The sequence below is a fragment of the Vombatus ursinus genome, unplaced genomic scaffold (genome assembly GCF_900497805.2).
Source record: "Vombatus ursinus unplaced genomic scaffold, bare-nosed wombat genome assembly UNPS02003917.1, whole genome shotgun sequence".
Taxonomy (NCBI): Eukaryota; Metazoa; Chordata; class Mammalia; order Diprotodontia; family Vombatidae; genus Vombatus; species Vombatus ursinus.
In genome coordinates this window covers 3,723-18,091 of record NW_020943695.1, presented here as the reverse complement: position 1 = coordinate 18,091, position 14,369 = coordinate 3,723, and the positions used below count along the sequence as shown (strand labels likewise).

The following is a 14,369-nucleotide window of genomic DNA, read 5'->3' as shown; positions in this document are numbered from 1 at the left end:
ATATGGAGAAAAAGACAGACGGGAGAGATGGAGGAGATAGTGAAATGAGAAAGAGAAAGCTAGGGAGATGAGGGATGTGGGGAGACTAGGAAAGGAAGAGAAATGGGGAAGGATAGGGCAATAGGAAGATAAATCAGGAGATGTATGGAAGAAATGGGGAGATAGGGAGGGAAACGGAGAGGCAGACAAATGGAGAGATCTGGATCGTGATTAGACAAGGAGAGATAGAGGAAGAAATGGAGAGATAGAGACACCGAGACAGAGAGAAAGATGGGGAAAGTGAGAGATAGAGTCATGGAGAGTCAAGGGGAGATAGTTAAAGGAAGACAGAGACAGATAGAAGGTGGAGAAAGATGAAGGAATGAAAAAGAAAAAAAATATGGAGAGACAAGGGAGAGATGGAGAAACACAGGGAGAAGAGGATACAAGAATAGCCAAAGAGATGGAGAGATAGTGAGAGACCAAGAAAGATGAAGAGATAAAGCACTGGAGACAGATGGAAAACCATGGAGACAGATGGGGAGACAGAAATGGAGAAACAGAGAAAGAAAGAGAAACATGGAAGAGCAGATGGTTGAGGGAGGAAATGGTAGTCAAGGGAAGGGAAGGGACAGAAGCAAAAGGAACCCTGACCAGTAACCTAGGGAAGGCCACATTGGCCTGGTCCCTGCCAAGACACTCACCGAATCCCTTAAAGAGCCAGTCAAAGGTGGCCTGCTCCCCCCGACCAGAGAATTCTTCTGCTTGGTCGACCAGTGCCTCCTTCACGGCCTCATACCCAGTCAGGACTACGACGGCCCGCTGTCCCAGGTGGACTGTAAACACAGGCCCAAATTTTTCCCCAATCTGGAGGGCATGGAGAAGGCAGAAGAATCAGTGTTTTGCCTCTGAGCCCCATGAGTTCTTCCCTCTTAGTTCGCTTCCCTAAAAGATAAGCTCTCACCCATCACCTCTCAGTAGCTTTGAAAAATTTTTTTTATTGTGACCTAGGCATCAGTAACAAAACACAAACATTTCACCACACAAAGAGTAAGGAACAGGATTGTGAATCCTTGCTATAAAGTTTGTTTATTTTTAAATATATGTGTATGTGTATTATATGTATATATATATATATATATAATATGTATCTATATGTACATTTTTCTTTTTCTTGAGAGGCAGCATGATGAGACCTAGGTTCAAATATTTCCTTAGATACTAGCTGTTTGACCCTGAGCAAGTCACTTCACCTCTGCCTCAGTTTTCTCATCTGTAAAGTGAGGGGTTTGGACTCAATGACCTCATATTTTTTCCAACTCAATCTATGAATCCATGATCCTGTGTTTAACAAGATAGTAACAAAATTGCTCTGGGTTTTCCTCCTTTGCCCATTTTTTTCTGTGACAAGCCAAGGCAATAAGCATTTATTAGACACCTACTGTGTGCCAGGCACTGTGCTAAGCACTGCAGATAGAAAGGCAAAGATAGTCCCTGCCCTTGAGGAGCTCACAGTCTAATGGGGCATATCTATTTCAAGCCTCTCACCTACCTTGGGCTTCCTTAAACAATTCTGCAGTCACAAGAAACTAATGAACTCCGTAGTCAGGGCAGAGAGAGCACGTCTGGTGCTGCACCTCTAATGCCCATTTCTACCAAGAGATCTCTGTGGGCTCTCATCTCTCCTTCTCTCACCCTCTCCCTAAGGTCCTCTCTCTCAAGCCCTCTTCTCCACCATTCCCCCTGAATCCCTCTCTTGCAGCCCAACTCTGTCCATCCCTCCCCAAGAACAGATTCTGTGCTTTTCTTGGAGCCTCTTTCCCATAAGATCATAACATTTAGCCCTTACAGACCATCTAGCCCAACCTGGCCATGTTGCAGAGAGGGAAACTGAGGACTGGAGAGAGGAAAGGAAATTCCTCAAGTCAGCAGCGAGAAGCAGAGACTTTTTTCTGCCTCCATCTCTGTCTTTTTCCATCTCTCCTTTCTAACCCTCCCAGAGTCTCTCCCCAGCCACCTTGGAACCTGCTTATGCACATGCATCTCTCTGTGTGTCTGCCTCTTTGCTGCTTGTGTTTCTCTGTCTCACTCTATGTCTCTGAGTCCATCTCTCTGTGTCTCTTAGTATCCATTTCAATCTCTTCCCCTGTTACTGTCTCTCCCTTTCTGTCTCCCCATCTCTGTGCATCACTCCCTATCTCTGTGACTTCATGGCTGTCCCTGTCTGTGTCTGTCTGTACACCTGTCTTCCCCACCCACTCAATTTCTCTGTCTCTTTGCTCTTTCTGTCTCTCTCTGTGTTTTTCTCAATCTCTGTTTTTCTGTCTTAGTCTCTGCATATTCTCCCTCTTGTGCCTGCCCCCCAGCCTCAGTACCTTCATGAGAGAGTCATACATCTGCTGGGTGTTGAGCTGCAGGTAGTTGCCGATGAAAGGCAGGGGGGTAGGTCCAGGGGGAAGGCTGCTGCGGATCTTCCTCTGTTTCCATACAGAGAGCACCACTAGGGCTGAGAGGCAAAAGAATATGGCTGCCAGTAGCAGCCCCGAGGCCAGCATGGTGGAGGTGGCAGAGGCCTCACTGCAGTATTGTCTGGGGGTGGACAGGTGCTAAGTCAGGAGTAGGTTCCAGGTAGTACTGTCCCCGCCTTTTATGCCTAGGGATGGGGTTGTTACCTGGCACTGGTCCCAGTCCTCTTATACAACATTCTCAATGCTAACCCATTCCTCCCCTGCGCCCCAGGACGATAGCCAGATCTTAAGGTCACAGGAGAAAAAGGAATGAGAGTGGAGTTGGGTGGGGTCTCAGAAACTTAGGATCCCATTGCAGAAGTAAATCAGAGGAGGGTCAAGTTCCAGAGATGGAGGTTCAGACAATCCCAGAGTCTACAGATGTAAGTTTTAGCAGGGTCACAGATCCCAGAGATGAGGCTATAGTGTTCTCAGATCCCAGTCATGGTGCTGATAGCTGCAGGGCCCAGTCATTTGGGTTGAGGAGTGTTTCAAGAGTTCAGGGTGCAGAGATGGGGGCTCAAAAGGTCTCAAAGCCCAGAAATGGGCTTCAGGAGGTTCTCAGGATCCAGAAATGGGGTTAAGCAATTTAGGGTCCAGTGATGGGAGTTAGAGTGGGCATTCTATGCTCAGAGATAAAAGAGTTCAGGGGGTTTCAAAGCCCAGAGTTGGGGGGATTTCAGTGTGCAGAGATGAAGCTTGGACAGTCTCCAAGACTAGATGGAATTAGGGAGTTTAATGCTTAGTAATAGGGCTTGGGGGAGGGTGTCTCAAAGCTGGAAGCTGGGGCTGTAGGGGGTCACAGGACCCAGAACTGATGAGAAGCCTCCAGCTTTGTCTCTTCTTTTACTGGATGTGATGCTAGAATGTCCCTCCTTTCCTCTGGTCCACTCAATTTCCCCTTTGTTTGGGGAGGTAGTGAGAGAGATGAACCACAAGGACCCTCCCTCTTTTGACATTATATGTACTTTTGAGACATGGGATCCTGTATGTGTTATCGTTCAGTTGTCCAGTGAAATACTTAGTATTGGGAGATGGAGTGCTTTGTCTGAGAAACAGCAAGGTGGCCAGTGTCACTGAATTACAGAGTATATGAGGGTTGGGGGTATAGAATTAGGTCCTGGAGGTTATAGAAAACCCCTGGGATTTATTAAATACGAGGTGACATGATCAGACTTGTACTTTAGGAAAATCACTTTGGTGGCTAAATGGTGGCTGGATTGGAGTGGGGAGAGACTTAAAGCAGGCAGACCCACCAGAAGACAATTACCATAATCCAGGTGCAAAGTGATGAGGGTCTGTATTAGGAGAATGGCAGTATCACAGGAGAGAAGGGGGCATGTTTGGGAAATGTTGCAAAGGTGAAATCAATAGGTTTTGGCAACAGATTGGATATAGGGAGGGGGAGGGGAGAGATAGTGTGGAGACCAGGATGCCTTTTAGGTTGTGAGCCTAAGGGACTGGGAGGATGGTATCACCTTCTACAGAGAAGTTTGGGAGAGGGAGAGGGCTGATGGGGAAAGTTAATGAATTTGGGTTTGAACATGTTGAGTATAAGATGTCCAAAAGGCAGTGGGAGATGTAAGACTGGAGGTCAGAGGAGAGAGATTAAGGCCAGATAAGTAGACCTAGAAGTATCAGCATAGAGAAGATAATTGAATCCATGGGAAACAATGAGACATCCAGCACAACAGTATAGAAGGAGAAGAGAAAAGGGTCTAGCACAGAACCTTGTGGACACCCACAGCTAGTGGGAGTGACTTGCATGAAGTTGCAGTAAAGGAGACTAGAAGAAGCAGTCTGGTAGGTAGGAAGAGAACCAGGAGAGAGGAGTGTCAAGAAAATCCAGGGATAAGAGAGTATTAAGAAGAGGATGATCCACAGTGTCAAAGGCTGAAGAGAAGTCAAGAAAGATGAGGGTTGAGAAAAGGCCATTGGATTTGGCAAATAAGGGATCATTAGGGACTTTGGAAAGAGCAGTACCAGTTGAATGATGAGTGTGGAAGCCAGACTGTAAGAGGCAAGAAGAGATTGAGAGGAAAGGAAGTGGGAACACTGATTGTAGATGGCCTTCTCAAGGAGTTTAGCCACAAAAGGGAAAAGAGCTATGAGACAATAGGTAACAGGAATGGATGGATAAAGTGACTGTTTTTGAGGGTAGAGGAGACATGGGCATGTTAATAGATAGTAGGAAAGCAGCCAATAGACAGGGAGTGACTGAAGATAAAGAGAAAGTGGGGTTGATAGATATGGAAGTCTGCTATAGAAGACTGAACGGAATGGGATCTAAGCCACAGAGCCAACTTTTCATGTGAGATAGGGGTGGAGGACATAAAGTAGCAGAAGGCATCTGGGTGATGTGAGATTAGGAGGATGGGCAATGAGGAAGCTCTCAGTGAATAGCTTCAGTTTTTTCAGTGAAATATGAGGTAAGAATCTTAGCTCAAAGGGTGAGGGTAGGGGAAACAAGGGAAGTTTGAGGAGGGATAAAAAAGTTTGGAGGAACCTCTCTGCTGAGTAGGATTGTGAGTTAATTAGGGAGATTGTAAAAAGATTGCCTTGTAGCAGTGAGGGACCAGTTGAGGTTATGTAAACTAAATTTTTTAGTTCAGGGGCAGCTAGGTGGTGCAGTGGATAGAGTATTGGAGTCAGGAAGAGCTGAGTTCAAATCCAGACTCAGACACTTACACTAGCTGTGTGATCCTGGGCAAGTCACTTAACCTCTATTTGCCTCAGTTCCTCATCTGTAAAATGGGGACACATTGGAGAAGGAAATGGCAAGCCACTCCAGTATCTTTGCCAAGAAAACTCCATGGATTTTGACCAATTATTTGTCCATGGGGTCATGTAGAGTCAGACATAACTGAACAATAACAACAACAACAAATAATTAAATTTATAGTGGGCCCAGTCATCAGGGTTTTAAGATTTTCTCCAGCTTTGTTCAGCAGCAAAAACATAGGAGAGAAAGTAACAGATGGTAGGAGTTATACAAGACTGACGCTTGGCAAAACAAGATCAGTAATACAATAAGGGGAAAAAGACTCAAGAGAAGGACATTGTAAAGTCAACATGGTTTACCAAGGAGTCAAGATGGAGAAGGGAGGAGCGTATTGTTCCTAGAGAGGTGATGGCCTGGGAAAGAATTTAGAAGTCAAGGGATTGGAAATCAGGGTGTGGATGAAGGACAGGGTTTGGGGTTTGGCGCTGCAAGAAGGAAAGGTGGAATAGGCTGTGATCATATAAGGAAATCTCCAAAGTCATAAACATGGTGAGATTTTAGATGGGATTTGAAGGCAGCCAGGGAAGTCAGGAGGTAGAGATGAAGAGGGAGAGGATCCCAAACACGGGATAAATAAATCTCTAAACCAAACTCCCATAAATGAGCCATTTCTACTTGGCAGGGGTTGGGGGTGAAGGCAATTATTAGATCTTAGGGTTTAGAGTTGGGATCCTCTAACTGGCCACATTATTTTTGTTGTTTATTCTTTGAGAGTTTTAATTTTTTAAAATTACGAACTTGATTATCAACAAATATGAACATTTCCAACTTCTTTGTTTTGCAAATGAAGAAAGTGAGGGACAGAGAGATGAATATCAGACAGCTATCTAGTGTCAGCGCTGAGATTTGAACCTAGTTTCTCTAATTCTCTACCTGAGAGGGTAGTCATGTGAAGCATCCCCAGAAGGGATATCTGCCATGTGTTGTTCTGTTTTAAAACATTAAAAATCCATATCTACCAAGGGTATCTGCAACTGGTCTGGGCAGGAGGGAAGGAACAGAAGGAAGTTAATCGTGTTTTTTTTACTGAAGGGTGGGGTGGGGAGAGGAGTGGTGGATTAAGTAAGAGTGGGAAACTAATCCGGATTGCCAATTATTTGCACCTGGTCTGGCCCAGGTCCCAGTGGCCCTTCCTCTCTTATCCTTCTAGTGATACCCCTAGTTCCCCCCTCTCTAAGGCAATGGTATTGGGGGACACAGGGTTATGGAGGAGCCTTAGAAATCAGGACAACTTTCCTCATATCTACTGTTGGCAAGAGGAGACCAAGGAAGGTGTGGGTTGTTGAAGAGGGACTGGTTGGAGCAAGGCAGATATGTGTATGTGGTGTCAGTGAGTGTGGGTAGAGAATGGATCAACTCTGGAATCAGTGACCCCAGAAAGAAAAGCCTTGGAGTCAGAATCTGAAATTAACCAGAGATCTGGCAGAACTCGGAGGCACAGACTTTGAGCCTGGGGTCAGTCAGATCTGAGCTCATGTGAGTCAGTGAGGGTCAGCCATTCCTGCCCTTGATCCCCACTGACTCTGACCTCAGTGAAACACAGTTGGATCAAAGGGTCTGGACTCACAGCCACCTAAATCTGCTGCTACACCAGAGACTGCCTGTGAAAACACAGGAACCCCATACCTAAGGCAACATTGGGCAGTGGAAAGAGTGCTGAACTTGGTCAGAGTCCCAGGACCTGAGTTTGAATTCCAGTTTTGTTGCTTACTACCTACTATGACCTTAGGCAAATCGCCCAACATCTCTGGGCCTCAATTTTCTTATCTGTAAAAGGGGAAGAGAGTTGGACTGGGTAATCTCTAATCAAGCCTCTCGGGTAGAAATCCTGGGATCAGGAAGGTGAAAACTTTGGCTTCCTATCCGTGACAGGACATTTCTCAGCTCAAAATGTTCTATTCCTCCCTGCTTTCCATCCTCACCCCCCACTTTTACCTCCATTCTAGGATAGAAACAGAAAGATTATTCTTCCTCTTCAAACCCTAAGAGGATTGGAAGGGGAGGAAATCGGAGGAGAGTGAGGAGGGGCTTGGATGTGGGCAAGAGGGGAAAGGTCGGGGGATGGGGAGAAGTGAAGTTTGCTTAGAACTGAAGACAGAGTGATTGAGGTAAGGGTCTTGGCTGCTATTTCACAACTAAATCCTTTTCAGTCCAGGAAAGGACTCTTATTATCCATGGGTATTATATATCAGATGGGCAGATCAGCTGAACTTCACCCATGCCCCACCTATCACTTTCCTCTATTGTGTTGAACCAGATGGCCTCTGAGGGCCCTTCCAACTCTCAATCTCCGGTCTTATGATCCTATGTTTAGGCCTGCTGGCAAAATAAGACTTTCCCCCCTCAACTCTAGAAACCATCTCTGTGAGGGGACAACAGAGCTGGACTGTGGGGTTCATCCATGGAGGCTGGAGGAATTGAGGAGGGGGAGAGAGACCTAGGGGTCAGGATAGGACTGAGGCCTTCCTGGAGAAAGGGGAGGGGCTTTAGCTACAGGATTGGGAGAACTGAAAGGGGACAGCTTGCCAGAAAGGGGAAGATGCCTCATATAGGGGTCCAAAGACCTTTGTCCTGTGACTCAGTCAATGAACAACTTTTTGGATGCTCCTTCACCAAACTAGAAAGGCCCCTTTAGAGATGTTATATCAATTACCATAGAATCCTCTAGCTAGAAATGATTTTAAAGGGCAGAGCTGGGACCCTGTTTATGACATCCCTGAGACATGGTCAGCCACCTTCCATTTGACCCCCACTGACAAGAAGCTCATGGAGTCCTGGATGGAGCACTGAATTTGTGCTTAGGAAGAACTGGGTTCAAATCTTGACCCTCTTGTGATCTGGATGACCTAGGGGACAAATTATTTACTCTCTCTGAGCTTCAATTTCCTCATTTGTAAATCAAGAGTGAAAAGAGCTGTAACACCTACCCTAACTCCTTGTTAGGTTCAAATAATATATGTAAATCTCTTTTCAAATTTTAGGCTTCAAAGTTTCTCCACAGCTCTGACTTTTCACCTCATATGCTTGGAAGTCCTGTTGTTCAGTTGTTTTAGTCATGTCCAACTCTTGTGACCCCATTTGGGATTTTCTTGCAAAGATAGTGGAGCAGTTTGCCATTTCCTTCTTCAGATTTTTACAGATGAGGAAACAGGTAGAGAGGGTTAAGTGACTTGCCCAGTATTACTCTCCACAGCTAGTTAAGTGTCTTAGACCAGATGTGAACTCAGGTCCTCCTGACTCCAGGGCTGGTGTTCTATCTACCTTTTAATATTTCTTGCCATGTGATGTCTAGGCTTTTTTTATGGTCATGGTATTCAGAAAGTCCAATGGTTCTTAAATTGTTTTTCTCCTCAATCTGTTTTCCAGAACAGTGGTTTTTGCTCTAAGATATCTTAGATTTTCTTCCATTTTTTCCAGTCTTTTGACTTTGATTTCATATTTCTTGTTGCCTCAGTCATCGGCTTTTATTTTGTCAACTCTAATTTTCAGAGACTTTGTTGCATGGGCAAGGTTTTGTACCCCCTTTATACCCCAAGCTTTTGATTCCCTTTCCATAGCTTTTATTTCTTTTCCATTGTTTTCCCTCTAGCATTCTCATTTCATTTATAAAAGAATATTTTAAACCCTTTTAAAATATTCTTGCTTTATCTCTTCTAGAAATTCTAGTTGAATTTGTGCCCAGGCTGTGTATGTTCTCAGACTGCTTCTAAATCTGGGAACGAGTCTCCCAGCATTTTTGATTGCTCTTCTTCTCATGCTTTACATGCTCCATCTTGAGCAGGGAGTAGCTGATGAAGTCCTGAGGTTGGTCTGGGTCCAGGAAATTCTGGTTTTGAGTTGTTGACAAAGGCCTTGAGTTTCAAGTAGTTGCATAAAATTTGCCAGTATAGTCCCAGGGGAAAGCCCATGATCTTTGGCTATGAAGAGGAGCTGAGGGGTAGAGAGAAAAGTGGGGTTAAGGAGATAGAGGGAGGTCAAGGAGCTGAGAGGAGAGTGAGAAAGAAGATAGTGATGTGGAAGAGAAAAGAGAGGGAGTTGTAGTTTCCCTGAAAATCTCTTTTCATCAGGTCTATTTTTACTTTTGCTTTGTCTGACATCATGATTGCTATCTCTGCTTTTTTTTTTTTACTTTAGATGAAGCATAATTGATTCTGCTCCAGCCCTTTATTATAGCTTTGTGTATACCTTATTGTTTCAAGTGTATTTCTTGTAAACCACATATTGTGAATTCTGTTTTCTAATCTAATTTGCTCTTCTCTTCTGCTTTTTTCACCCCTGCTGTGAATTCATTCCATTTACATTTAGTTATGATTGCTAACTATGTATTTTCCCGCAGACTATTGTATTTAACTCTCTCTCACTCTTTTAACCCTATCCCTTCCTCAAAAAATCCGTTTAGCTTTTGTTAACTGCCTCCCTTAATGTAATCTCCCTCTTACCACCACCCCCTTTCTCTCAGCCCTTTCCCTCATTCTTCTATGTTAGGTAAAATTCTCATACCCAAATGTGTGTGTGTGTATGTGTATGTATATGTGTGTGTGTGTGTATAAATACATATATGTATATATAGTGTTTGTATGTTTATTTATATTGTATATATATGTATATATAGTTTCCTTTTTGAACCAATTTAGACAAGCATGAGGTTCAAGCATTGCCCATTCCCTCTCCTTCCTTTTCCCCTTCATTGTAAAATATCTTCCTTGCATGCCTTTTTTATGTGAGATTATTTTCCTGATTTTTCCTCTTCCTTCCCCCTTCTCCCAGTGCATTCCTCTTTCTCACCCTTACATTCTTTTTTTTTCTATCATCCCATGTAATAGACTCACAACCATGCCCTCTGTCTATGTAGGCTCCTTCTAACTGACCTACTAATTATAAAGTTCTTAGGGTTACATGTATAATTTTCCCATGTAGGGATGTAAGCAGTTTAACTTTATTAAGTCCCTTGTGATTTCTCACTCATGTTTTCCTTTTTTATGCTTCTCTTGAGTCTTGTGTTTGAATGTCAAATTTTCTATCCAGTTCCGGTCTTTTCATCAGGAATGTTTGCAAGTCCTCTATTTCATTAAATATCCATTTTCCCTCTGTAGGATAATACTCATTTTTTCTGGGCAGGTTATTCTTGATTCAGATCCTGGATTCTTTGTCTTCTGGAATATCATATCCCAAGCCCTCTGCTCCTGTATAGTAGCAGATAATAAATCTTGTGTGATCCTGACTATATCACCATATTATTTGAGTTATTTCTTTTTGACTGCTTGCAGTATTTTCTCCTTGACCTGGGAACTCTGAAATTTGATCATTATATTCCTGGGATTTTTCATTTTGGGATTTCTCTCAGGAGGTAATTGCTAAATTATTTCAATTTCTACTTTTCCCTCTGGTTCTAAGATATTTGGGAAGTTTTCCATTATAATTTCTTGAAATATTGTGTCTAGGCCTCCTTTTTTTTATCATGTTTTTCAAGTAGTCCAATAATTTTAAAATTACTCTCTTTTATCTATTTTCTCCATCAATTGCTTTTCCTATGGGATCTTTTACATTTTATTCTATTTTTTTCAGTCTTTTGACTTTGTTTCTTGATGTCTCTTGGAATAATTAACTTCCCTTTGACCAGTTTTAATTTTTGAAGGGTTATTTTCTTCAGTGAGGTTTTGTATCTCTTTTACCAAACTGTTTATTCTCTTTTCATAATTTTATTGCATTACTCTCATTTGTTTTCTTAATTTTCTCTGCCACTCTTATTTGATTTAAAAAATTTTTTTCTCCTTTAAAAAGATCTCTTCCTTTAGCTCTTTTAAGAGTTCTTATTAAGCTTGTGTCCAATCTGCATTTTTTCTTTAAGACTTTCCTTATAGATATTTTCAAGTCATTTTCTGAGTTGTTGTTTTGAGTTTCTGTGTCCCCATAGAAGCTTTTGTGGTCAGGTTCTTTGTTGTGGGCATTTTTTGCTAATTTTCCCAGGTAATTTCTTGTCTTTGGACTTTATGTTAGAGTTGAGCTCTACTTACCTTTGGTGGGGATGATTAGCCTGAGTTTCTATGTCTAGATCTGGGGACCTGTAAGTTTTGGGTATTTCTGAGGTGATGTGATCCAAGGAGAGTTCTGGTCACTATCCTTCTGGCAGGGACTTTGGTCCTTATCCAGATAGGGCCTCTGAGACCTCTGCCTACTCCTCTCTGCCCTGGAACTGTGATTTGAAACTGGGTAATGGGCAAAGAAGTTGTCAAGTTATACAGTCCTGTTTCCAGTGCTAACATGGAGTCCTCTAATATCTTTCTGACCAGGAGTTTAATCTCCTTACCACTGTTGGTGCCACCATCACTGCTGTTCTGTATAATCTTAGAGATACCTAGACCCTCTGAGAAGTTAAATGCTTTGCCCAGGATCCCACAACCAATATATATTTAAAGTGGGGCTTGAATCCAGGTCTTCCTGATTCTGAGGTCTAAATCTCATCTTTCAGGTTTCCTAAATCATGAACATGTCAGCCTTGATTTTTCCATCTTCCTCACCCCTTACATCTAATTATTTGCCAAATCTTGTCAATTCCTTCTCCCCAACATCTCTGGATCTGTTCCCTTTTCTCTATTCACAAACCACTAACCTAACTCAATCATTGCTCAGCTGGAGTATTGTAATAGCCTTCTAATTGGCTGCCCTGCTTCTTCTTTAATTCACTACACAACTGCCAAAGTGGTTTTTTAAAATGCAGGTATCACCATGATGGCATTGGATTTCTCCTCCAATTATATTGTACATACTTATTTCTTTACATTTTATCTCTCTCCATGATGCTCTTGAGAGAGAAGACTCTTTTCTGTTTGTTTTTTTCCCCTTTGTATCTCCTCCCCAGCATAGGGCCTAGCACATAGTAGGTGCATAATAAATGAAAGATTCACTGTGGCTTCTAAGATAAAATTTTAAAACCTCAGGTTAGCCTGTAAAATCATCCACAAGTAGACTTCTACCAGCACCTCTGGTCAAATTTCCTACTTCCCCACTCCCCACATTCTCTATTTTAGTCTATCAAGTCTACCAGCTGGCCCACATTCCACTTCTGTCCTTTGCATCTTTGCCCAGGCTCTCCCCCTGCCTTCAATGCCCTCTCTCCTCATCTCTACCTCTTAGTATCCTTAGCTTCCCTCAAAGCATCTCTCCGAATATTTGATTGATATAGCATTACAAGTCAAAACAAACTTTTATAGAATTGTCATTTCTATTATATTGGCCTGGTCCAGATACTTGCACTCAATATTGCTTCAGCTACTTAATGTCTCTTTACGTGTTTATGGAATACTTTGTAAGTGAATCTAGACAAGTCTTTTGTGTGCTTTGGTAGATTGATCCTCAGATACTTTGTGTATTTTGTATTTATTTGGAATGGGATTTCTCTTTCTGTTTTTGCCTCTTGGATTTTATTTTTACTATGTAGTAACACTATTGATTTATCAGGGTTTCTTTTGCAGCCTCCGACTTTGCTGAAGCTATTACTTATATCAATTAATATCTTCACCAAGTTCCTAGGATTTTCCAAGTACACTATCACATCAGCAGCAAAGGGGGATGGTCTTTTATCCTCTTTACTTACCTTTCTGCCTTTAATTTCTTTCTTTCTTTCAATCTTTCTGGCAGCTTGTTAAGTTTTATTACATTGATTTTGTAGAAGGATGCTATGCATAGAATCAACAGGTGGTGCAGTGGATACAGTGCCAGGTCTGGAGTCAGGAAGACCTATCTTCTTGAGTTTGAATCTGGTTTCAGACATTTACTAGCTATGTGACCCTGGGCACATCATTTAACTCTCTTTGCCTTAGTTCTTCATCTGTAAAATGTGCAGGAGAAGGAAATGACAAACCACTCCAATATCTTTGCCAAGAAAACCCCAAATGGGGTCATGAAGAGTCAGATGTGACTGAATAACAACAACTACGTATAGAAGAGATGAGGAAAATAATTTCTTGATCTTCTTCTCCTTGGATAAAGTCTTGATGATCTCTTTCTTAGCTTGTAGACATCCTTCCCAATGCCTTTGTATTTTCTTAGATTTGGATCAGTGAGCCTCAGCCTGGTCAACCAGGAGCTTCTTCCATACTTTGTCTGACTTCAGTTTATGAATGTACTCTATGAGGATCCACTTTTTCTTGGATACACTTCCCTTCACTTTCAAGTACAGGCCATGGTACATATGGCAGTCAGTCTTTTTGAATTCACAATATCTTTGGAGTAGATGGCATAGAATCCTCATTTTTCTCATCCAGGTCATCTTCTCAGGCATACCTGATATCAGCAGTACCCTTTGTCTTACTAATGTCCCTGTGTCTGCCCTTCTGTTGAGCCAGAGTGTTTTTCTGGCATTAGGCAAGAGAATATACAATAACAGGCTTGCAGACAATCAGACCATCTTTAATCAACTTCTAGATCTGCTGATGAGAATTGGCATTGGCAATTTCATTGGTCTCATTGGGGTCAAACCATACCTCATTTTCTCCACCCTAAAGGACACTAGAGGCAAACCTCTTTTGAAGCCTGGACATTCTTATGACTGCAGCTGCAGTGCAGAAAAGGAAAGGAGAAAGACCTCTTTCTCTTTTCTTATTGTTGTTACTAGCATTTCTAGAACTAGATCAATTAATAGTGGGGGCAGTGGGCATCCTTGCTTTACTTCCATATTTATTTGAAAATATTCTAGGGTATTCCCATTGTGTATGGTGCTTGCTCTTGTTTTTAGATAGATGATTCTTGTGATATTAAAGAAGACCACTCTATGCCTCTATGTCATAAGGCTTTTTAAAAAAATAAATGAGTATTGTACTTTGTCAAAGGATTTTTGTGCATCTATTGAGATAATTATATGGTTTGGGATTTTTTAAAAATTTAATATGGTTATTTTGAGTGTTTTCTTAATATTGAACCAACCTTTAATTTCTGATATAATTATAACTTGATCATAATGAAATACTTTCTTGATTAAATCATGATCATCAGTTTGATGGGATATTATTTTAAAATTTTTTTAATATTATTTTATTTTTTTCCAATTACATGTCAAGACAATTTTTATTTTAATTAATTAATTAATTTATTTTTGGTGAGGC

The 14,369-nt window shown here is 41.9% G+C and overlaps 1 protein-coding gene and 1 pseudogene across 1 annotated transcript in view; both read right to left on the bottom strand.

The window, feature by feature from the left end:
* LOC114053092 (cytochrome P450 2A11-like) overlaps positions 1 to 2,585 on the bottom strand; it is a gene marked incomplete at its 3' end in the record, with an annotated part of 15,060 nt that extends 12,475 nt beyond the window's left edge. The window contains exons 1-2 of the mRNA XM_027875975.1: positions 2,355 to 2,585; positions 634 to 846 (exon numbers count right to left, since the gene is read on the bottom strand). Coding sequence (XP_027731776.1) covers positions 634 to 846; positions 2,355 to 2,534 — 393 coding nt within the window. The remainder of the gene's footprint in view (positions 1 to 633; positions 847 to 2,354) is intronic.
* A 10,646-nt stretch (positions 2,586 to 13,231) lies between these two features.
* Positions 13,232 to 13,808, bottom strand: LOC114053085 (annotated as a pseudogene).
* Between the last annotated feature and the right edge of the window lie 561 nt (positions 13,809 to 14,369).